This window comes from Camelus dromedarius, chromosome 7 (assembly GCF_036321535.1).
Source record: "Camelus dromedarius isolate mCamDro1 chromosome 7, mCamDro1.pat, whole genome shotgun sequence".
NCBI classification, from domain to species: domain Eukaryota; kingdom Metazoa; phylum Chordata; class Mammalia; order Artiodactyla; family Camelidae; genus Camelus; species Camelus dromedarius.
In genome coordinates, this window is record NC_087442.1 from 61,820,452 (window position 1) to 61,846,995 (window position 26,544).

Consider the following 26,544-nt stretch of genomic DNA (forward strand, 5'->3'; position numbering starts at 1 on the left):
CTTAATCAAATCTTAATGAACATTTTGACAGAATCCACAGATCTGATTTCCGATCTCATCACTACCAGTCAAGAATAAAACTCTGTACCTTTCATCTCTACTATTAACCATCCTAACCAACCTATCTGGTCAAAATTAAAATGATAAAACTAGCTTATTAAAACCAGCAACAGCCCAGCCTCAATTATAAACAGTAAATTTAGTAAGAATCTAGAGGCCATTTTCACAGAACAGCATAAATCTAGAAATGAATACATGCAGCCTTTCCAAATCTGAAGCACACAATGAAAACAGATCACCTTTTGCAAGTTGCTTCCGTGTAAAGTTGTGGTAAATGAAAAGGAGGCTGCTAAATTTCTTCTTTTAATTCTTATTAATTTAATTTTATACCTATTAGAAATCTTTATTACCAATTACCTACAAAAATTTCAGGAAGATTTTTTTATATTAAAGTATCAAAATAAAAATTCTTGGGAGTATCCTTAAAGTATCATCGTGCTCTTGTTTCACTCTGGTTTAGCACTCTAATCACATGCTGACACACATAAAGGAGCAGATGTTCTGGCATCCTCATTTAAACCTCCTAGCATGGCCATCCCTACCCCTATCCAAACACATACACATACTCACAGGTGGATTTCAAAAAACAACAAAGGGTTATCAGTATCTTTAGATGCATGCTGTTAGCACTGTGAGCTCACATCAGGAGAAGCTGCTAAAGAGGCCAACTGCTTACCTGGGGGGTTTCTGGAAACATGCTGCAGGTCAAAACAGCACTAGGCCCAGAAATGGAAAACCATCTCTCATGAGGCTGAACTCTGGACCTAAATAAGTGGCTGGGCCAAGCAATTGTAAGATCTCTCCAACTTCTAATTACTTCTGTAAGGGCCGAGCTGTACAAAATATGAACTTTTTAATACCTTCTAATCACTGAAAAAAATCAGACAGTGGTGCTTGGTATAGTGGACTGGATGGTGCACATTTGGACTTGGGGCCTAACTCTGTGACTTAACTTGGTCATGACTCCAGCATGTCATTTCACGTATCTAAACCCCAAGGGATGAATCAAATAACCTAGTTTCTCTGAAGCTTTAAAAACTATGACTCTCCACAGATAAAATATGCATATCCTGTAGCAGAACTTTCCTTATACCCAACTAGATTCATTTGTGATTTAAAAACACAAACATATGGTGGGAAAACTAGTCATTCTCATCTCCCAGGCATTATATCATTAATACTAAATATGTAAATAAACATGAAGACATATGCAAAATGTATGATATGAATGACGCCAATTTGGAACTAAGTAACTAGCACCCTCTAAATTGTGAAATACACAGAAGAGGCTCCTTTCATTACCAAATTTTCCTAATTGTTGCTACATGGCCTTAATCAAATGGAAAGTTTAACACCCTAAGGCAAGCAAAGCATGTGTCACCAGAATATATAATTTATCTTTCAAAGTTTGAAGTGATAATCTTAGCATGGGGGTTCACAGCATTTTATCACCAAAAAAGGGGCAGTATTTAAATATAAAAAAACACTATCAAATTAAGACTAGGGATTCTTGGCAGTTTCAAGAATGGCTTTTACCAATAAATTATTTCTGTTCTGCTGGCTGCTGAGTGTCACACCCTTAAAAAGAGGCTGGCTCTTTAACATTTACCCACAACCTCCCAACAACAACAAAAATCACCCAGCAGTCAAAATTACACAGGCAGTTTTAAGGGTTCATAGACTTGGGCAGCAGAAGGACCTCACCACACCTGAGTTGGTTTCAAGTGACTAGAAAACCCTCCACTTCCAGCCAAAAGAGGCAAAGTTGGTTACCCAGATAACATCAGCCCCTAGCCTGAACTCCAAGGGCACTGGTTAGTCCCAGTGGTACAGCAGAAACCACCAAATCATTGTACTTGGTTTAATCCAGTTACACTAGGCCAGACAACCTACTGTTCCCATTCACCTGCACTATGCTCTCCTTTTATGCCATTGTTCAGACCTCTGTATCCCTGGACCCAGCCACATACATTGTGCTTGCTGAAACCCAAAACCTATTTAAAAGCTGTAGCCTCCTCTTAATAGGACACAGTTTTGCTTTCTTAAACCCTTCAAGACCTGTGTTGACCCCACTGACTCTATATGTTTCAACTTTTCTGATTCCACCTCTGGTCGTAATTAATGTGACCTTAGTAGGTTACCTACTCTTTATAACCTTATTTACCCTTGCTGAGCTGAACAGATTACCTGTTTAACAAAAGCTGAGTAATGGCAAGGGCTCTGGTTTATACTTAGTAAGGCAGAGTGCTAAGAAAATGGAATCCTGCATCTTCTACCAGCATCCATGAAACGGTGACAGACTGTCTTGTTAGGCTGCAATCAGGATAAAATTTCAGACCCATCACAGTTCTTGACAATCCAGACAGAAAATGGCGGGCAAAAAGGAAGAGATGCATAAACTTTCCTTACCTTCCTTTAATCATTAAGTTTTGAATTTAAAAAATTACCAAAACTTACTTTTTATTTTAACTTAAATATTTAGAAACCAATATAGAATTCTTATATAAAAAAATTAGGTGGGTGCTACATATACATGATAAGAGTAAATCAGATAGCTGAATTCTTAAGAGTTATCTAAAACCGACCTCAAAAAGCACTTAAGTAAATAATATTATTCCTCTAACTGAAAAGGTTTCTCTTTTGACCACATGTTCAAATTTGTAGCTAAGAAATTTGTAGTAAGAAAGGAAAGGTCCACTCACCTATCCAACCCAATCAACCAAATTAACCTCCACAATCAATGAAATGCTCCAATTTAATTTTCTTCACGTCCTCAATATGCCTGAGTCACAGACAACATAAATTATTCCTGATATGCTACCTTCTGGTATCTGACAATTAAGCTATTAAATACAAAATAATCAGCATTCATGTGCACAGGGGTAGGGATAAAAGCAGACACTACTGATGAGGAGTGTAAACTGAAACACACTTTCTAGAGGGCAATTCTGTAAATATACATTAAAGCCTTAAAAATGCAAAGCCTTGACAATGCAATTTCATTTCTCATCATTTATCCTAAAGAAATAAAGATGTGTGCAAAGATTTAGCTTCCAAACTATTTACTACAGTGGTGTTCGTAATGACAAAAGTTGGAAATAACATACATATCGAACAATAAAAAAACTGGTTAATTAATCCACAGGATCTCTTACACTGAAGTACCGTCAAGCCACTAAAAGTTACGTAGGTAGCATACTTACTGAAACAGAAAATTGTTTATAACATAGCAAATGGAAAAAGTTATAAAACTGTGTGTACATATAATCCTACTTTTAAAAGCTACTTGCTTATATACACATTAAAATAACCAGCTCTGCACGAAAAAATATTAGTTTTTATTTTCTTATTTTGCTTATCTGTATTTTCCTACAATGTTTTAGTTGTATAATTTTTAAAAATACACATTTTAAAATATAAACATATTAATAATTGCTTAATTTGAGTAACTACTCATATAATCAATATTCTAACTCCATGAAAAGTGATATAAAAACATATAAGCAGACTAGTTGAGAAAACAGAAAAGGGATAAAGAGTCAGTTAATTTTATAGAAAACCCAAAACAAGATGATTACACATGAACATTAAATTTAGCTCTGAACTTGCCAGCAGCCTAACATCTATAGTAGAGTCTGTATACTCTCATACTATTTGCTAAGAGAAAATATATTAATTCTTCACAACAGAAAGCACCCTGAGAATTTAAGAACAGAAACAGAGCAAATTTGACTCAAAAGAGCAAATTTCTTTAGGCTTCTATATGAACATCAAAATAAACTGTATTTTCAACAGAAAGCTTACTAAAAATATTTGTGACTCTCAAACTGCCACTGAATTACAATACAGTATCAAGAGATACAATTTATAGGAATGAAAAATTTAAAACCTGGAAGAATGGAACATTAGACTAGCCGTTAGTTGGTCTTTCTATGATGTATGCATATAAAGAACCTGTAAAAGTATATGGCACAGAGAAAGTGCTCAGTGTTGGTTTTCTTTCCCTCCCGCTTAATCAAATCTGTAATCTGATTAAGTCAACACCTCATAAGTCAGAGACAGAGAGCAATTCAATATACTAAAGAAACATTTATTAAACACCTCCAATGTACCAGATGCTGAGAAAACACATACTGAAATGATTTCAGAAAGCTTTTGTTTCTTTTTCAGAAACATGACAGTTTTCCCCAAAGTATTATTACATTATCAAGGTCATTTCAAAAACAGCACTCAAAACTCATTAAAGATCATTTGGAAATGAACAACTGAAAATGGCTGGGAAAACTTCAGCCAGCTTAGCCAGCTGTATTATCATAAAATTAATCAATAGCATCCTAATTAACATCATGAAATAAGCTCCCCAGAGAAAATCGTAAGCCTGCTCAAAAAAATGTTAAAAAACATTTTTTTAACTGATGTATACTTCATAAACTTTCAAATAACCTACAAAGGGTTTCTCTACAACATCACTAAATAAAGAGCTTCCACTTGGTGTCTTTAAATCTCTCCACAAATTGGTATTAACATGTAGGGTATATCAATGTAACTGCAATCACAAAAAGGACTTAACTTTTTAAATAAAATAATCTCTACACCCCTTCTCTTTATACTGACCCTTTCCAGAAATGAATGAGATTTAATTTTCATTTGAAACTTTTGCTTCTAAGTAGCAGTCCTTTATTTGTGCTTCAAGTTAATGTACACTTTTTTCTAAAAGAGCCTAAATTACTGATCTAAAAACTATAAGCCAATATAGTCAAGAGAAATCCAGAAACCAGACTGAAAAATAAACTATAAAAAGAAAAACTGTGCTTTTAATTCAATCATTGAGAAAAATATGGTTTAGTAAAAACAGAAAATTAAGTACATCCAGCTGCAAAATGACTTCAGAAAGTTCAAAGCCAACTAAACTTAAACTTAGAGCAATGGGGACAGGACACAAATGGAAGAAACTTCACAATGGTATAGTATGTTGCTGGTCTTAAGAATTTTGAAGTTCTCAGAGTAAATAAAAACAGAACACTAATTTTGCCCCAGGTTTCTTTGTAAAGGAATATTAAAAAAAAAAAAAAAAAGTTCTATTTCATTCTAGCCCATTCAGTAACAGACTGGTATCTGCAAGTGGTTTAAATACTATGAATAAAAACAAGCAAACGATTATTTCTTTTCATTTCCAGTCTCTTTCCATCTAAAGGAAACAAAATGGCTGCCTGTTTACAGGAACTCTATCCCACTCTCAACTCTGATCACTGTACCATTTCATTTCATTTTTTAATCTTACATTGAACTCTACCACTCTATCTATGGTTAAGGACTTCCTTCAAAATATTGCTACTATACAGAGAAAACCAACTGCTCAAATGGCTGGGCTCATCTCACTTCCAAAATCTGCTAGTCAACACCCAATACATACATCCTGAAGGCTCTGTTGCGTCTTCCTTACTGACGTTCCATTGCCACATATGTTCCTGGACTCATATATACATCCTCAATAATTATCAGTTAATTTTAATCCAGGCCAAAATGATTCCCAATTGCCATATACTGAAAAAATTACGACTCTCCATTCTAATACAAGGCTCCTTCACAAATTCCCTCCCTTGCCTGAGCTGTGCCACTCCAAATCCTTGTTACGTGTTTTCACCAGGAAAATATATTTAAGTTTCCTTTCATCAGCTTATTGATTGAACTTCTAAAGGCTCCTAGTTTTCCTCTCCTGAGCTAACCACTTCCATTTATAGAACTCAGTTACTGAAAGTACACATCTTTTCATCAAACTAAATAAATAAATCTGATGAGAGATAATTTCTTCCTAATCTTACCTGGTTTAAACAGGTCAAATATGACTCAATATTATAAAATAAATTAAAACTTTGTTAGGCTTATAAGAGATGTTCACATCCCTGTCAGCCTGCAGCAGCACTGACTTAAATACTTACAAGAGGCCTGAGGTACTTCTAAACTTTCTTGATGTTTTTATCAAGAGTTGTACCAAAGAAAGTGGGCCACCTTAAAATGCACCATATTCTTCACCTCATTATTCAGGTCCTCTAATTCTGTTCTTTCAACATTAAAGAACCTATCACACCTAATTCTGTTAAGCCCGTTCTGCAAAACAAATTCCTCCATAAATCCACAGTTAACATTTGCTACTGTTCTCACCACTTCAAATCAAAACTACTTCAACTAATGTTTTTATAGCACAGCTGGAATATAAACCAGAAATGTACAACTACATTGGATGAATAATAATACACAGGCCTGCTGTTCTTTGTATGTCTATGGGTGTGTAGAGATGTTTCCTACGACTAAGCGCCAGTGTGCTAATAAATCATGTTTCTTTAATTTAATTATACACACTTCACCTATTATCACACATACATGGATAATTTTATGAAGAAGTATCAGATGTTTCTTCGGAGTAATTTTAACAAGCATTTACTCAAGATGAAATCAAGAAAGATAAGTCCCTTGTGATCTGATACTTTAAATATACACAGCTACTTCAAAAGGTTATTTTATAGTCAGTTTTAGGAAAAAAGTAAAAAATTTCTTAAAAGGTATGGTAAGTATCTTAAGCACAAATTTTTGTTCGTAAAAATGTATAAGCTAAGTACAACTTTCAGCTTTGTATTATGTAAAAGTACAAAGGACTTTTTTAAGAAGCATGACCGTGCAGCAACATGGATGCTCCTGGACAATGTCATTCTAAGTGAACTAAGCCAGAAAGAGAAAGAAAAATACCATATGAGATCGTTCATATGTGGAATCTAAAAAACAAAAACAAAAACAAACAAACAAACAAAAACAAAGCGTAAATAAAGGACAGAAATAGACTCACAGACAGAGAATACAGACTTGTGGTTACCAGGGGGGTGGAGGGTGGGAAGGGATAGACTGGGATTTCAAAATTGTAGAACAGTCTACACTGTATAGCACAGGGAAATATACACAAAATGTTATGATAACTCACAGAGAAAAAAATGTGACAATGAGTGTGTATATGTCCATGAATAACTGAAAAATTGTGCTGAACACTGGAATTTGACACAACATTGTAAAATGATTATAAATCAATAAAAAATGTTAAAAAATAAATAAATAAATAAATAATTAAAAAAAAAAAAAGAAGCATGACCACAAATATGTCTTTGACTTTTAATAGCATATAAAAGTTTAATGGTAACAAAATGCACTACAGGCATACACAAACATCAGATTTAACCAAAGTAAAAAGAGTGAAGAACAAAAGCCTAATTTGTTTAAAACGTTCATTTTAATTATTAAACATTATTTTCTGCTTTTAACAGAAAAATCACTAACTTGTAATAAACTGCTTTAACATTTAAATTACCTATTAGTGACAGCAACACTAATAGAATCAAAAAAAATTTGTTGTTTGGATATTTAATGTACAAATATACACTATCAACTTAAGCAAACATATGAATAAGAAAATAAACAATATATTTCAAAATCACTGAAATTTATCAAATGATGGCTGTTCTTAAAACTGGGTATTTAAAATGTAATTATGAAATTTTATCACACAAATAATCATAAAATTTATGAAACAGTCCTTATGATTTATGAAGTGAGTTTAAAAAGACATTTTTTAGCTATATTAACAACCATCCACTGTCATCATTAACTTAATCCTTAATCTATCATTATAATCACATCCTTCTGGAATATTGGAGCTCAAGTAAGAATATTTCTCCAGTTCCCAAGGGCCATATAACCTGCACTTTTGACAAACTCACTGAAGAATGAACATTAGCTTATTTTCACACTAATTCCTGGACATAAGTACAGCAGAGAATAGGTATCTACTTCCTGGAACTGTTGTTTTCTGAGTTGACATTAGAGACAACTCAAGAAAGTCTCTAGTGAGAGACACAGGACATTCTTGGGTTAGAATTAAAGAGACCAAGTTCAACAATAACTTCCATATTGTCAAATCAAGTGGTCAGTTCAATGATCTCACCTTATTCAGACTCTCAGAAACATCTGACATAGGTTTACAGTTGATTCTTCTGGAAACACTTCCTTCTGTAAATTGCTGTGACACCATCATTTCCTAGATTTCTTCCTACCCAGTTAGCTGCTCTTTCTGAGACTTTTCTGTTGGTCCCTCCTCCCCTACACAATCCCTGAATATTACAAAGCCTAAGGCCCTCCTGTCTTACCTACACCCTTTTCCCCAATTTTCTTATCCAGTGTCATGGCTTAAAACCCACTTAGATACTGAAGATCCCCAAATCTATAACTTTAGTTCTGTTCTCCTTATGCTTTTTATCCAACCTCCTTCTCAATAAGTCCACTTGAATGTTATTAGGCATCAACCAGAATTCATGATTTTCCACAGCAGACCAGTCTTCCTTGTAAAAGCAGACAACGCCACCATTCTCCCAGCTGTTCATCCTTCTCTTTTCCTCACACTCTACATCAATCCACCAGCAGAACAATTCTAAAACAGAACCCAACTCAGTTCACTTCCCATCTGTGGATTATATTATCTATAGACCTGTTTCTTTAAGAATGACATAGAAAAACTGGTTACAGAGGCTGACAGAAATAGAATTTATACACAAGAAAAAGACTGATTGAAAGTATATATGGTAAATCAACCAAGGTGATTGCTTAAAAGCACCATAAATGCTATCATAGAAGAGTTAAGAGCCTGAGGGAAAAGGGTAAAAGAAGCTGTAAGAGGGTAGAGTCCATTTAGAAGCAACTTCACAAGTCTGTACTATCTCATCAACCTTTACCATTTGTGTGACTGAATCTTCCAGTTTCTCTTTGAGGAAAAGAATAATACGGGAGAAAAAAAACTTTTGGCAAATATATTTGTTTTTACTTTAGCAGCATCTTCAAATAGCAGGTGCTAGGAAAAAAGGAATATGAATTTAAAAACTAAATAAGATTCATATGAACAGTAATTAAGTTATAACATACTGTACAGAGGTCCTTGTACTGCAGCTTTTGGAATTTTGTGTCTGTGTTTCCCGCACATAGCTCCACATAACCGAGAACAACCTGAAACACGGTATTATGAATGGCTTGGGTGAAGTGCATATGAAGTTGATCCATTGCAGTCTATGGAAAGAAAAAACATACAACATAATCTCATATTAGTAAAATAACTGAATTTCAAGAGATTTGAAAAGCACAGGAAAAATCTTTACCAATGTTAGCAACAGAACAAAGATCACTATTATTCACAGAATTCTAATTGAAGTGTTATTTACAAATAACCCTTCAGATAATCACAACATCATACCACAGAAGGTCAATCTGAATGGCAAATATTATTCTGTTGCTCTGTATTATGACTGGTACCCAACCTGCCCTTTCACAAATATGTTATGCATAATCACATCTTGGGATCCCCTGCCATCATTACCTTACATTGCTCAGGATTCTCAATGGTCACTGCAGAAGTCTTTCCTGACTATCCTATATAAATCAGTACTTTTCATCATTCTGTCCACCTACACTTATTTATTTCTTTAATGTCTGCCTCCCTAATTAGAAGGTAAGATACACAGGGGCCAATATCCAGGTGCCTGGAGCAATGCACACAGTAGGTGCAATAAATATTTAATGAGTGAAAAGAGTTCATCTAATGAAGGAAATTAGAAGTTATAATTGTATTTTCAAGCATTTTCAAACATGTCCCTCAAAATTATCAAGTGTCTTCCTTCTCGTATTTTGCCCTAAGTATAGCTTAAGATATAAAAATTAATAAAGTACAATAAACAATCAGATTTCCTTATTCATATTATAAAATGTAAATGGAGTTTAAATGGCTTGGTAAAGTCTTAAATTTCCTTCTAAAACAGGAGACTATTTAAGGGAAGTAAACATTTACTCTATCATGTTTAGATGTTCTATAAAAAAATGTATAATCCTGTACATGCAGAAGGTATAGTTAACTTTCAAACTATGACCATTACTTCAAGTTTTCCAAGGAACCCCTCAAGTAGTAAGAGTATGTAAAGCATGCATCATGGGAGTAGTGAGAACCTTCTAGGGATAACACGATCCTTTGAAAAATCTGATAAATGCAACAAACCTGTTTTACAACAAATGTACACACTGCACAAAAGTTCACATACTACTTTGAGGGAGTCATGCTAGGCCATCTAGGAACCATGAGGCTCCAAATTAAGAAGTTCTCATTCAGGACCAAGAGCTGAGGTTAAAGAGACTACAATCCTCTCCCACTGAATTATCTTATACTTTCTAAAACCTACATAAAATAGTGAAAATATTAAACCTTACAAGTCCCTCATAGTTCAAAACAAACTATAATATTTTAATCACATTACACACACTACGAGCCTATGTGAACAATGTTACTACTGTTAATATAACACAAAATTTGTTTGTTAAATGAAACTTTTTAAACACATTACATTGATAATATTCAAACTAAAGCAATCGTGAAGATCAAGAGATTCCAGATTAATAAAAAAGAAAACATCCTTTCAAAACTAACCTGTGTTTTCCCAAGAAGTCGATAAGCTTGTTGAACCTTAGTGTAATGATTAATATCAAAATTCTTACAGATTTTGGACAGAGCAACATCCAACTGTTCCTATGTAATTAAAAGAGGAGGCAAGAGGTGGTTAAGGAATTATGTTTTCAAGGTAATAAGAAGAAAATATTAAGACCAATGTCTTACTTTTAATCAATACCTAAACACATTTACTATCACACTGGATTTAACAGTCAAAAATAAATTTAAAGAAAAATATAAATAAATTATCATTCTTAACACAACTATACTCAAGTTTACTGCTGTTATTAATATGTGAGTTTTTTTTAAAAAACCATGCCTAGTGTTTCAAGGGACACAATTATAATAGCATTTAAAGGGATTTTGTTTCATTTTTACTTAACTCTATTTCCTCAAGCATCTGCTAAAATCTTACAATTATATAAACTGAATTTGCGTAACTATTGAAAAATAATAAAATAATTCCTCTGTAACCACTGAAAATTAATTCTCAACAAAACCACATTGACCTTAAAAGTATGTACCTCAAGGTGTATCATTTATATTTACTTTTTTAAATTTATTTTTTTAATAGAGGTACTAGGGATTGAACCCCAGACCTCATGCATACTAACCATGCACTCTACCACTGAGCTATACACATTCCCACCCTGTATCAATTACATTTAAATGTATCAACTTTGTTTATGGGTTTCTACTCCAATGATTTCATTTTAAAATAATAATTTTCTACCTAAGTACAAAATAATATTGAATATTAAGTAAAGAAAACCGAGGTTTCAAAAGAAAGCTCATTAAATATTCAGATAATTATTTACCAAAGAGATTTCCAAAGAGGCTATATTTATGTTTATCAAATAAATTGTCATTTTTACAATTAAGAAATAACGGCATTTATGATCAAAAACTTCTTTCACAAAAGGTCATTTGAAAGTCCAGCCTCAATTTTTATCAGTACTCTTATCAGGAAAATAATAGAGTGAAATACCAGAAGAAACCAAATAATTCTTACTAAATACATCAAAATGAACACCCTGCTTGCAAAGATTGACAAGGAAAGAGATGAACTCTGAATAAATGTTGGAGGAAAAGCAAGACTTTATGCTGATAATGACATATCTTTTCCTTTCCAGTTTCTACATTTTTGATGAACTATATGAGATATTATTATGAGGTTTAGGAACTTAAGTAATTATTCTTTTTTTTTTAACATTTTTTATTGATTTATAATCATTTTACAATGTTGTGTCAGATTCCAGTGTTCAGCACAATTTTTCAGTCATTCATGGACATATACACACTCATTGTCACATTTTTTTCTCTGTGTTAAGTAATTATTCTTAAATGAATTATTCTTACATTCAGTAAATTAAAAAGAAGTAGTTAACAATTTAAAAATAATGAATACGTGGTAAGTATTCTGGCTATAATTTACATGAGAACATACTGATGACTAGAAGTTTTGGAATCTTTCTAGATATGGTAATAGTTTCAAGCTCTCTTTTCAGATCCCATAATTCTAAAAGTATTATTGAGAGTACAAGTAAATTAACATTAACTTGACCATGCACAGATATTCCAAATGAAAAGCACAGAGTATAGTGATCTAGAAACACTGGTTATAAAATCAAAGTGAAAACATAGGGTGCGTCTATGCTATTCAAAAACTTCTAAAAAGTCATTTAATTTATGATATAATCTCTTACCTCAATTTGTTCTAAAGTATCTTGCAGCTTTGAATTCAGTTCACTGTTAAATAAAACAGAGAATGAGGTGTATATATCTTTAAAAAAGACCAAGTGTTAAACAAATACATACTAGTTGAATAAATAATTAATAAATTGACAGATCAACAGTATGAGCAGTAAGTTGTACTGCTGATTCTACAGACAGTGCAATAAGGAAAGAAATATAAATAAAACGAAAAGAATTAAAAAGAAAGAAATATCGAGGAAGGACTTTAGAAAGGATAGAAATATTAATGAAATAGGGAATAGAAAAATCTAAAATATTTGCCATGGTGTGTGTAATGTAAACTACCTCTTGTAACTCCCCACAAAAATCTTCAGTAAAGCCTACATTGCTCAGAAAGAAAGAAAGAAAGAGAGAAAGAAAGAGAAGAGAAGAGAAGAGAAGAGAAGAGAAGAGAAGAGAAGAGAAGAGAAGAGAAGAGAAGAGAAAAGAGAAGAGAAGAGAAGGATGGATTACTAGCAAAAACAGGATTGCAAGGGGAAAAAATCCTGAAGAATCTACAGATAAACTAAGAATTCAAAAATTAAATACTGATAGCAAGTTTTAGAAATAATAATGTAATACAGCTGAAAAGTAAAATGTCAAAAATAAAACTAAGCTCTATATAACAGGAACAAAGAATTAGACAATGAATTTTTTAAAATGACAATGCAAAAAAAAAAATAGCTGGGAACAAATCTAATAAAAAATATACAATACAAAATTAAGCTAAAATAAAGACTTAACAAAAGAGGTATATACCATGAAAACAAACTAAAACCTTCAATACAGTTGGTATCATTTCTCAACAAAATGATCTCCTAGAATAAAATGAATTGAAAATAGAAAAAAATGAATTGAAATTCCTGCAGGCTTTTTTAATGTAGAAACGGACAAGCTGCTTCTAAAATTTATCTGGAAACTCAAAGGGCTAAGACTCGTCAAGAATACTTTGAAGAACAATGTTGGAGAACTAAAATAGGTATAAAGTTATAGCAATAAGACACTGGTACCAACATATGGATACATAAAACTAATCAACAGAGCCAAGAAAGAACAAAGGTTAAAAGCCTTGAGAAGATTCTCAACAGAGGAGATATCCAATTGGCCAAAACACTCCAGTATGCAATCAGGAAATGCAAATTAAAACTACAATAAGACACCATAACAAATTTCTTAAAAAATTTCAAATGACATCAAAAAAATGTTGGCAAGGATGCAGAGTAAATGGAAGACTCAATTCAGTGCTGGAGGAAGGGGAAACTGACAATCTCACTGGAAACTAACATCTACTGAAACTCAACACATGCTAACTCTATGTCCCAGTATTCCTAGACATGGACCTATCAGAAATGCATACACAATCCTTAAAGTATTATTTGTAACAGGCAAAAACTTGAAAGAACCCAACTGTCTATGAACAATTAAATGGATTAATAAAGTGTTATGTATTTTACATGATGAAATACTATAGCAATGAGAATGCATCACCTGAATCTCAAAAACATAATACTGGACAGAAGAAGTCAGTTTAAAAAGTACATACTGTATGATTCCATTTACATAAAGTTCAAATAGGCAAAACTAACTGTAGTGACAGAAGCCAGAAAAGTGGTTAGTTACCGTGAGAGAATAATGATCGGAATAGGGCATGAAGGAAGTTTCCGGAGCACTAGAAATGTTCTATTTCTACTTCTGGGAGGTAATCACACTATTATGTTCACCTTGTAAAAATGTATTGAGTTATACACTTAAGATATGTAATTGAATCTGATTTTTTCCCCTTTAATTCTCCCTAGGTCAGTTTAAAAGAAACTGGTATTATTTGAATTGTAATATTCCATTACTAAAAAAGATCTGTGATACCTAACAAAATAAATAATATCATAGAAAAAAACATTTTAACAAAAGAACTTATGGCAAAAGTAAAATAAAACAGTAAGAACAAGTGAAAGATGCAGTTTAATACACCAAAAATATACAAGGTTTTGTAGTTTTTTAACAACTGTTATCTGGGAGTTTCAGGGAGTATTTTGAGTTTGGAAAAAAAGGAATGTATCTAAACTCATTCATTGGTGAGAGTAATGATTTCTTCAGGTTCTTAATAGAAAAAAATGGGCTTAGCTTTTATTTACAATATTATCATAAATCTAGATGTTTCTATTTCATCTACTTATGGTTAAAATGATTCTAGAGCCTATCCAGAATTAATGTAAATGTGGTAATGTAAATAGTATGTAGAAGATTCTACATACAAAATCTAGAAATCAAACATTTTGGTTTATTAAAAATGCTTTCAAAATCTAAACTGTAGTTTGATAACAGTTTACTACTAATTAAAAATACATACATAAAAATGTGATTAAGGAGTGGATATGTTAAATATACAGCCTTTAAAGAAACCCTCAGCCATCATTTAGAAACATGAATTCAAGTTATTTCAGTCCATTAACCAAAGTATATAAAAAGAACCTATTCACAAACATTTGGATTAAAAAGAAGCTACATTATGGTCAAAAAAACTACTAGTTCTAAGATGAAAGGCTAAAAGCTATTAAAGTCTATTTGCAAGTGAACAGAATGAATCAAACAATTTGGGGGTCATTTTTATAGTCACTACAGAAAATATTAAAGATAACATATCCATAAATAATTAAAAGTTTTCTTTTCAATAGCTGATCTAGGACATACACGCTGGCAAAGTAAGTCCTAGAAAGTTGCATATAAATCAAAATTTTGTACAAATTTGACCATAATGAAAGACAAGATGGTTCAGAGGTAATTAGCCTCTTAAAGTTCTTTCCCTGGTCTGTTATTAATGAGCCACGTGATTTAGGACAAGTCTCTTAATAGCCTTGGGCATTAGGTTCCTACACCAAAGCAGGCTGGATCTAAAGTGCTGCTTCTGGCTCTAAAGTTTCAAGATTCTATTATATACTGAACACCAGTTACCCAACTACCACATCTCTGTATATGATTCAATAGAGTGGTAAAAATTCTAGAATATACTTAAGCAAAATTTATACTTCTAAGTTTACACTGTATGTCCAAGGTCCCTGGAAACTCCAGTCAATTTAGATCAGAAGTCTATTCCAATGATTTCGATCTACTCACTGCTGGCAGATAATTTATCAACAGACCTCAGAGAAAACCTGATTTTCAAACACTTTGAAGCTAAACTAACAACCCTGAGGTACCATGAAGTGTCCACATGATCCTTCAAACCTCTTACAGACCATAAACAAACTCCTAAGGTCACTTTGGATCTACCCGGACCTCTGTCCTCTCTCTGTTCAGAAATCCCCAACCTAACCCAGAACATAACTGTTCATCACAGAGAAAGCCCACAGTCCATTACTAAGGATACTAAAAATGTTCAAATCATCTCCAAACTTTGTAAATTGTACTTCCAGAACAGAGATCAGGCTCAAGAGACAAATCTAGTCAACAGGGTATGTTTCTACACAAAGCTTTATTGGAACACAGCCACATGCCTTTGTTCACATATCGTTCAAGGCTGCTTTCAGTCTTGAAGGGCAGAGCCGAACAGCTGCACCTGAGAACTTACAGCCTGCGAAGTTTAAAGTATTTATCATCTGGCCCTTTAAAGACAAAGGCCCTGTGCCGACCCTGTGCTACAGTTCAGTAGAAGACATTTTAGTTGGTCAACCGAACAAAATTAAAAGAGGGATATTTATGTGTGTGTTTACAGTTGACTATTTTAACTAAAACTGTATAAATGTACTTCATTCACCCATTTCTGATTTAGAGCCAACATCTTTTCATTTGACTGGCTTTTTTAACTTCTTAGTCTCATTGAGCCAAATCACAAATAAATTATAATTTGAAGTTTCATTTTCTCAAAAGTGAAGCAGAAACTCAAAAACAAATGCAAAACAATCCGAATGTCAAATCACATTGCTACCTTATATCCCCCAATTTTTTGAGTTGTCTCATCTACAAAAAATTCAAAAGGAAATTTATTTTTAACATTATGATTTTTTTAATGCATTCAACTTACTTTTAAAATCTTGTTTCACTTCATTAGTTTATTTACTTAAACAACATAAACACAGTAAAAATAAACAAACAAACAAACAAAGACAACTGGCAGAAAGAGGTTTAGGAAAAAATAGAATTAATTCTAGTAAGAATATAACTCAGATACTGGAGCAGAATAATAAAAATGGGCCTACTAGCCACAAGCTTCCACTGCGCATAATAGCTACAGACAGTCTAGTGTAGTTGTGGTTAAGAACAAGCTCTCCATTCCAACAGATCTAAGTTTAAATCTTGACTTTGCCAATTAGTTTACAAAGCATCAATGTCCTTATCCATAAGAGAGACAATAACAACACCTCCAGGGAATATTTTGTGATTTCTAAATAAGAAAAGGAAAGAAAAATGACAAGAACAGTGTTTGACACACAGTAAAGGCCAAAACTTTTAAAATATTATACTATAATCACTATCACCATCATCATGATTCAATTTTTAAATGCTGAAAAATCAAGCTTTAGTGAGAAAACCTTATTAAAATCTAATTTAGAATTATTGTATAGTCAGTGCTGCCTTAGCTAATAGAGTCCCACTTCTACTCTCACTCCTATAAATGTCAGTTATTTCCCACTCCTGCAGGGGCATGGGAAGTGAGCCATTCACAGCTTGAACATCTCTGATGGTCTTTTGTTTGTGTATTCTGTGCTCTTAACTGGCGTATTATCCCCCATTCCTGCCTATTAATTGCCTGTTATTACAAACTCCTAGAGAACAAGTAAATTTCAAAAGCTCTTGGTATACCAAGCAACTCAGCGGCTCACGCAGCGAAGCCTTAAACAATACTCCATTCTTGTCTCAGCATCTAGGAGTCAAAGTCTGACACAGAAGACTTTTCTAGACTGGTGAAATTTTAGAACATCAAGGAAACAAAAAAGAAAAATCCTAAAAATTTCTAAAGGAAAGACACCACTTATGGTGGAATGAGAACAAGAATAGCATCAGACTCGGTCCAATGACACAGGAGGCCAAAATAGACAGCTGAGCAACACCTTCCATCTTCTATGAAAAAAAAATTATTTAGTACATACACGGTTGAAAAAAAATTAAATCATTTCAAAATCTGAAAATTTACCCCCCATGCACGCCATGTCAAAAAAAGTTTCAAAGCAGTAACTAACAAATCAGGACAAAGGAATATACAAAAAAGGAACATTATAAAGAAATGACAGTAGCTGAGAAGAACCTAAAAAAGTGAAAAATGATGAAGAGAAATTAAAAAAAATACTAATGGATTCTGATTTTCATTTAGAGACAAAGGATTATTTTTCCTTTTTTTTAATATGTCAAATCACTCTACTTAGTTCTGCAGATAATATTTACATAATCAGAATAATAAATATGACTTCTGTTAGGTTACTTCTAAAAAAATTAACCTATCAGAAAGAACAGAGAAGATTTAATTATAGTTCTGAAAAGAATATAGATGTTATAAACTTGACCAAGTGAAAATAACAGTCTCGCTAACAAAACCTGGAAGATGGAGAAAGGAAGAGAAGTAAAAAGAAGTATATCAAAGTCCTAACTCATTGATTTTTATTATGGGGAGTAAACAACTAGAGCATCAACAACTATCTACAGTGATCAGTCAGGATAAAGATACTGTAGTGTGGTATTTTAAATTACAATGAAATCTACTAGGAAAAAATTAATAAGCTGTAAAAGCGGTTTATTCCAGGGAGTAGGAAAGGAAATGGTGAGTGGGGCAGAAAAAAAAACTTCCACGTTTTGTTTAAGACTCTTTTGTTCAAATACTGTGTTTTGTGTAGATTTTACTTTACAATATTTTTAAATGGCACTGTGTGGGGGGAAGGAGGCAGTGGAAAACGAGATAAAAGATAAGGAATGCAGACGGTGTCAGAATGGCTCCATGGCCGAACAGCACGGTATCAGTAACTCAGCCCAAGCAGAAGGAGCAACAGGGACTCCAGATCAACACATGGGTCCAGCTAAGAGGGCCTGGCGATCCTGCAGAAACACTCCTTGCTCAACACTACTCCAGGCAGGGCTGCTGGGTTCCCCTGGTGTGAGTCTAAAGAGAAAGAGAGCAGGCACAGCTTGCTAGAAAGGAATTAAGGTCAACAGGGGAAGGATAGTCCCTGGTACCGCTATACTTGTACCTAAAAGCTGTGCTCACTGCTCTATGACGAAGAAGATCTACAGCCTATAATTTCCATTCAACTGTCAAAATCACCTTCTGAGAAAAAAATAACAGGATATTTTAAAGGTTATGAGAAATTAAATACCTGTGTCTATGTTAAAGCACAGTATTCAACCCACTAGTTCAGACGGTATGCAAACTTTTCGGTGCATAATCCAGCATGCTCTCAGGTTCAATCAAGTAGTTTCTTTCAAATGAAATTAAAAAATAATAAAGCAGTTTTGACTTTTAAAAATAACTTTTCTTGAAACTAATTTAGATAAATTTTAAGTGAAAAAGAAATTAAATGCTTCATTGGATGTACTTTAACATAAACACACTCTGATTCTTACTCTCAGTAAATCCCAACTATAGGACTCTATCAATCAACTCAAGAAAGGTGAAATAATGCAAAAATGTTCCCTGTCAGTTATAAAAGTGAACAAAACTGATGTTACAGTAAAGATGCTGAAATACAGCACATCTCAAGGAAGATACAAGGTACTTGAAGAGGTACCAGTTTTCTTTCATTTTTCAATCAAGTGAACAATCCTGTGTTCTCCCAAACAGGAGCAAACAGATGAAGTAAGAAAGAGGTGAAGGGAAAAGGGAGTTAGGTCAGGCAGGACGAATGGTGGCTTACAAAGGAAACTGCTGTCTATGGGGGTGAAGAAATCGCTGGTGGAGGGACTGTCATCACCACCAAGCAATTCCAACTAACAGCTCTGCTCTCTGAGCCACCCCGCCTAGTTACTAAATCGTGAAGTTAAAAACACAACTCTAACAGATTTCCCAGGAAGCCTAAGATAAAATCCCATTACAATGAATTCCTTGGGACATTTTTTTTAACCTATTTTCATGTGTGTATTCTTTGCATGTATTTTTACCTCTTTTCAGAAAATAAAACAAACTTTTCTCTTTATTGTATGCATGACTCAAATATGTAAACATAGCATGCCTCTTATATACTGTATGACCTAAAATAAAACAATAATTAATTTAAATCATTATTGCAGATCTTTCCCATTTCAAAACTTCTCACCAGGTCAGATAACTATAGTCACACTTCCTCCACATACCACTATATACATAAAAATTAAAAAGTGCTAGGAAGGCAACTTATGCTAACTTGAAAAAGCCTAAATAAGAATTTCTTTCAAAATAATTTTTATAATTAACTCTCATCAAATTAGATATTTACTTTAGCAAAGCTATAATAAAAATTTTAATTAATGGAAATAATAAAGTATCAACTCATGTCACCTGCTGCCTCAATTTTCAACCACCAGATTTCCAGACTCATTCTTCCCTATTACAATAGAATGGTGTCCTTTTCAAAGTCAATCTCTGCTATTATCACTACAAAACCTTAATTTATTATTATGTTCTCTATTTTATTATGTACTCTTTCCCATCGATTTTCAAACATTCAGGTTTCTCCCCCTCAATTCCACTTCTCTCTTCATAAAATTTCCTCATCCTGCACTTACACATCAAACAAATCTGTCCTCAAGAAGGTCAACTTTGATTTCTGTGTTGCTATAAATACAATGGACATTTTCGGTCTTAATCATTTTGCTTGGCATCTCTGCAACAAAGACTTCACCATGATACCAGTAATCTCATATCCACAACCCCTCATATCTTAGTTTAGCTAACTCCTCCCGAAGGGCCTCCTTAGTATTGGCCCCCTAAGGAGAATTAGATCCCAATGCTTCCACTGTATGCTCAACTTCCTCCTCTCTAAAGCCCTCTCCCACTTGTGCCTACCCCAGCCCGAGTCCATCTTGATAGACTATGCACTATAGAAAACCATGGATTATACTGATTGCATTACATACAGCTCATCACTGTACAGCCAATTCCAAAGCAAAGCACTCGACATATAATAAACACTTAGTAAATGCATAACTCCCCAAATTATTTTCAGCCAATCATAAATAAGCTTTTCTCATTCAACAGATTTATCACCACAAAATGAACTAAATCAGCACTATGTTTCTTCCAGATCCAGAAGGCCTGGCTAGAAATTTTCAAATAGATTCAACACACTAGAGCTAATTCTCTATTCTCTCAACCTATTAAGTATAAATGACACAATCATGTTTTTAACAGTGACGGTTAATCACTGTCAAAATGGATAAAACCAAAATATCACTGGTACTACCCAACTATGTGTTCCTAATCAAATAAAAAGTGTTTTGCTTCAATGTGCATGATCCTAATGGAAAAAAATTCCATCCCCAGGGGAAAAATATCTAGCCCTTATCCTATACCAGCAGAGACCTACGATGTGAGAGCACAGACTTAAAGCACAACTTAAGCACAACTTAAAGAACAAGTTTCATTCAAAACTATTATTACTGTTTCACTCTATCATAATTCTTTTATTTTTCAGATACTAGCAATCAACATCTACACCATCAGTGCATCCTGCTTACCGACCATACAGGAGAGACTATGGGGCTACATTCTGGGATAAGTAGGAATTTAATATGAAACTGCGTTTACTTGGCAAGTTCACTATTTTACTTAGTTTGTATGATTATTTTTGATGGTTTTAGAGGAACGATGGATATTACACCAGGATTAGAGCCACCCCAAGGTACTGTTACCACTAATGCAAAACCTTCATTTTAAGCAGACCAAAATTCATTAATAGAAATTAGACCTAAGAGCAAAGGATGCAGCAACTATTTTTACATTGTAAGTTTTATAAATACTTAAACAAAAGATACAACACATTAAAGCACAATCACTTAAACATTACAAAGATGACTGTTACAGAAAGTGAAATCACATTTAAATTTTCCAAAAGAATCCTTATCATGATGAGCCAAACAGTTGAACCATCTGGATCTGAAAAACAAACTGCAACAGCACTCTCAATATTTATAAGCTGGGCAAAGTTAAGGCAGAAGAATTCCCAAGAGTTGCAATGGAGACAAGAACAGATGAACTTATTCTCAACTATTCTATAAAAATGAAATCAGTAAGACTGGGAAAAAATATGGAAAAAAGTTTCAATGAGGTGACAGGAAGCAGGATTAAAAAGTATCCAATCATTCATACCTTATAAAAATTATTATTTATAATTTTATTGTACTGTCCATTTACAAACAAGAACGCCAAGCTAGAACACAGCACTTAACATTAACTTGCAATGTTTGTTAACATTGTACGTTACACAACTCCTATATAAAAACTGACAAAAGAGTCTGCTTTAAAAGTTGTACATGACCTTACCTTATACAACTGTAATGTTTAAAAGTGCTGGCAGCTTTCTGACATTCCAGGCACAGCTGAATAGCTCCTGGGTAGTCTTCCTCCTTAAGACAGCAACGACAGAAGTCATTAAACTGGACACATTTTTATTAAAGCCCCTGAGAAAGATAAATCTCTGTTCATACTCTATCCAAAAGTTACAGCACCAGAAAATTTTAATTCCTCTCAAATGAGGAATATAATGTCAACAGTAAGATAAATAAAATATAACGAAGCAACTAGCTCCCAGCCTAAAATGTATGCACAGAAAAAAACACTCTGTTCTCTTAAATACACAGTAATAGCCCTCTGAGACCATAACATGTGGATAAAGCCTATTAAACGTGTAAGCTGCTTCAGAGGGAAGGAGTTCTCTAACTGTTAAGCTATCTTCTTCCAGTTGTGTTTATATAAAATGTTCCAAAACAGTATGCATTCTACTTGTAATCAACATTCAACAGTTCTACCACCAAGAAATCCATAAATATTCTTAAACAAATAAGTTGGGGAAAAGTGAAATATTCATTAATAGCCTCACAATATTTTTATCACCCAAACAGTAATTTGATGCCAAATGAATTTTCCATATGGAATTCTCAAATCCTAGTTTAGCAGTAATAGTTTAGAAGTAATGAGTGATTATATAGAAAACCATCAAAAAATGTTCCTTAAGTCTGTATCTAAATTCAACAAAGGCAATTCAAACCACAGATGCTGAGATGATGACAAAGTACCTACCCGAAGGTGCTCCAGAATTATGGGGAAACACACATAATACCTTAGGCTTCGGTGAATCTTATAACAGAAGTATGTAAAGAATGCCAAGAAAGCATCAAAGAGAAAACAGATGGCTCACTCAGGAAGTCAACTTGTCTATGAGACACCAAGCATAACTAATATATGACATATTCCTCAAATCACTACTTTGTTAGATACAAAAGATAATTTCATTGCTGTTTGGGCGCAGATATAATCAAAAGATACTGAAGTTTCCCACATTGCTACAAACTGAACACTTTCCCCAAGAAATTTTTCTCAATGAAATATGTCAATAGAAAAATGCTCCAGAGCAAGTTCCTTTACATGTGTAAAAATGTTCTTTGTACCATACACTGATTTGGGAAAAATGCACATCTGAATTTTTTTCATAATAATTCTCCATTTAATATCATTAGGGTCACCAAATTTCCAAGCCTTGTTAACTTACCTCCAGCATTTCACTTAAGCGAACATCTGTTCTTTGCTGAAAACACAAAAATCAAAGGTAAAATCTGCTTCAATCATAAAATTAAACTTTAATTTTTAAAAAGTAACCCATATATACCAATGTTTTTATAGTTCTCAGAGATTTCAGAAGTCCAATCAGCAACTGACGTTTCCTTTGATTGGCAAGAAGGCCTAAACTAGCCTGAGTAAAACCTTCCTTTGCAATATTCAAATGTCTGCAAAAGTGAACAATAAACAGTTAAATTTTTCTAATATAAAAGAACACTATCCAACCAGAACAATTAGGCAATTAATAAGACACTATCCTGAATTACTCTTAAAATTAAGGATTATGAGCACTATTTAACAAATTTATTCAACAGCTCAATCTAAACCAGCATAACCTGAAGCAAGGTGGGTAGACTGGTACCAATCCTCAAACTGTTAGTGGTCCGTCACAAGAAAGTACAGAAATTGACAATAAGCATTTAAAACATGTAAAGCAAAAGCTGACAAGATAATTTTATGCTTGATGAACTTAATAACAAAAAAAGTTTTTTACCACGCAGAGCAAAAGTTAACATGATAATTTTATGCTTGATGAGTCTGATAATGAAAAATACAAGACTGTGTTTTGTATGTGTTTGGTTGGTTTTTTAAAAATTCACTTTCCTTGTAATTTCTTTTTATTGCATTTTATAAAAATAATAGTCTGTAACAAGTTGGAGATTTAAAAAAAAAGACAGGTCCTTCACCACAGTTTGAGAAGCACTGATGCAATACAAAAAAACAGTATTATTTTTATCCCCTAACTAGATTTGCGGACATTTCCCACATACCTTCTTAGGGCAGTTTTTAGATCATAATATAAATTCAGTCAATGAATGGTATTGTAGAAACTACAGCCATAATAATAAAAGAAAAATCAATATTCAATGATAATTTCCCAGTTTTGCTCAAATGTTATTCAGCTTAAAGAATAAAACATCAAATGCAATACCTCCTCCCGTTTGTGCAGATAACGGCAGCTAACTGAAGACCCGTCTGTAATGAGGTAACTCTTTCAAGTTCCTATGGAAAGATTCGGTGTAAGTTACTGTTTGAAGCATTTTATTTTTCTTTCTTATTGGTGTAGTTCTCTAACAAAAACTTTAGTGGGTTTCAAAGAAAAGACTGCTTGGAAAACAAAGTAGCAACAAGAATACCTGAACTTGAATACTGTTGGTGTATTTTTCACAAAATTATTTTAAATAACTACTTTCAATGATTTTCATAAAAGCATGTGACAAAATATTCAGGCAGTATTGCTTGTGAAAAAAATCTAGACCCAACTTCTTTTAGATGGGTGTAAACAAATACTAATACATCCATTTCAATGTTTCTACCCAATAGACCTTCACGAGGTAACCAAGGATATGACAAATATGATTTCTGTTTGCTAAGACGCTGTGACAATGAATATCTTCATTTGATCATTGTTAGATATTTCAGTGGATTTTGAAGTCTCTGATTTTCCAATGAAAAGGCAGATTCAGCTAGACAGTTCTATATTTATCATATTTTAAAGAAAGATTGAGCAGTCATTGATGAGCTATGAGTTACAAAATAAATAAAAGCAATTTTCAATGGCCTTTCCGAAGTTAGGAAAACCAAATAGATTACTTTAGAATCAGGTATAAAAATTATTTCAATTCTTCGGTTTGGTATATTCCCCCCCCAAATGAGAGAAAAAACATACAGACACAACCCACATAGAGTTAATATGTTGCTATAAAACTACAGACAAAAGAATAAATTAAAATATTTCAAATTTCAAATATAAGTCACTTACACATGTTTAATATGTTACTATTAAAAATAACAAATATTATCCTACCTTTACATAAGCAGGCTGTTTTTCAAGGATTAAATCTGCTACTTTTCTAGAGACCTACAAGAACATGCAATCAAACACAGGAAATAAAAGAAAAAGCCTCATGCTTTCTATTACATTTTACATTTAAAAATTTTCCAGAACATTCCACAAGTCTTCCCAATAACTTCTACAACAGATATTGGCATGCTATGGCCACACGTATTTCTCTGGCTATGAAATTAGTAAAGAGGTAGAGCATATAGCACAGTGCTTGGTCCTTAACAGAAGCTCAATAAATGGTCATTATTACCATTAATAATGAGTATCATTATCAGATTTAATTAACATACACAAAAGTGTAACCATCTTTAAGGGCACAGGATTTGTTTTAAAAAGATAAACTTGATGAGATAAATAAATGTTTAACCAACTGTATTTACAGAAACAACGTCTGGGAAACGGAGAACATCCTTGTACCCTTCAGATCCTTTGTACCACACAGGAAGACAAACAATAAAATTTGGTCCTCCATTTCTGAAAAATTGGAAACACCTTTTTTTTGGAGTGCTATGAAGATGTCTAAAGCCTTCTTGGTCACCTCTATGAATAATGTTAATGTCTGCAAGTTAGAATTATAATGGTTTAGAACATGAGGCTCTTACTTCACAATTTCAGGGGGCCCTGCAGGAGGACACTGAAGCAGGACCACATCTAGCACAAAGCACGGCACACCAAAGGTATCTGGTGAGTGTCTGCTCTCCTTTCCCCAGTCAACTGGGAACGAACGAAAACACTACACACCCATTCAGCTATGGCATTAACTCTTTCATGGTTTTTTAATCCACTCAGAATTTGTGCAGATAAGTATAGATTTGATAGATATGAATCTGTATAAATGTACAGACAGAAACCCCACGTAATTTTACCAAATTGGGCTTATTTTTTTTTAAATAGATAATGTAGTTATTGTTAGTCTGCACTGTGCCAGGCAGTGTGCTTTTCCTATATAACCTATTGAAATAGTTACTTGCTTCCTCATTTTCCAGATGAGTCATCTTAAAATAGGTAACAGTAACTCACCCATGCTCATACAGTTATTAAGCTGCTAGGCCGGGATTCAAGCCCAGATTTATCAAATCCCAAAGGGCACTATACTACATGGCCCTTGTGGTGGGGCTCGTTCCCAAAAGAATGCCACCACATGAAGTACAGAGGAGGAGGAGGACATATTTAAATATGCTGAAACCAAGAGAAGGCAAAAGGTGCCACCATCCACTGAATTCTAAGTTTCCAAAAGCACAGCATAGCTTTACTACACAGCTCTCTAGTGCTCAAGTGCCCTTCCCACACCACTGCTGCTGCCCCCAGGGAGATGCCAGCACCCACCAAGACCTCCAGGTATAATACAAAAGAAAGAGAAGTACATCTTCCTTTCTTTGTCAGATGTATTATTAAAAATCGTATTTTAAATAAAAATAGCTAAATTATTACTATTGCTCTTTTAGGAATTCAGCCTAACACGAGGAAAATACAAAATCACAGAATTGTACAGCATTAGAGAAAATATATGCCTAATCCATTACTTCACGGATGAAACAAAAAGGGACTTAGCAAGGCTAAGTGACTTGCCCAACATCACACAATTAACAATGATTACAATTCAGACTTTCTGAATCTTAACCCTGTATTCCCTTTAGACCAATTTCA

The 26,544-nt window shown here is 33.5% G+C and overlaps 1 protein-coding gene across 2 annotated transcripts in view; it reads right to left on the reverse strand.

The window, feature by feature from the left end:
- Positions 1-26,544, reverse strand: part of VPS50 (VPS50 subunit of EARP/GARPII complex) — a 105,745-nt gene that overhangs the window by 56,057 nt on the left and 23,144 nt on the right. Inside the window, exons 5-12 of one of the 2 annotated variants that reach the window (XM_010979671.3) lie at positions 24,859-24,912; positions 23,983-24,053; positions 23,101-23,218; positions 22,984-23,019; positions 21,759-21,841; positions 12,292-12,334; positions 10,565-10,663; positions 9,019-9,159 (exon numbers count right to left, since the gene is read on the reverse strand). In XM_010979671.3, the coding sequence (XP_010977973.2) occupies positions 9,019-9,159; positions 10,565-10,663; positions 12,292-12,334; positions 21,759-21,841; positions 22,984-23,019; positions 23,101-23,218; positions 23,983-24,053; positions 24,859-24,912 (645 nt within the window). Of the gene's footprint in view, positions 1-9,018; positions 9,160-10,564; positions 10,664-12,291; positions 12,335-21,758; positions 21,842-22,983; positions 23,020-23,100; positions 23,219-23,982; positions 24,054-24,858; positions 24,913-26,544 lie in introns of those variants that run through there. The other variant, XM_031454902.2, reaches the window with a different exon arrangement.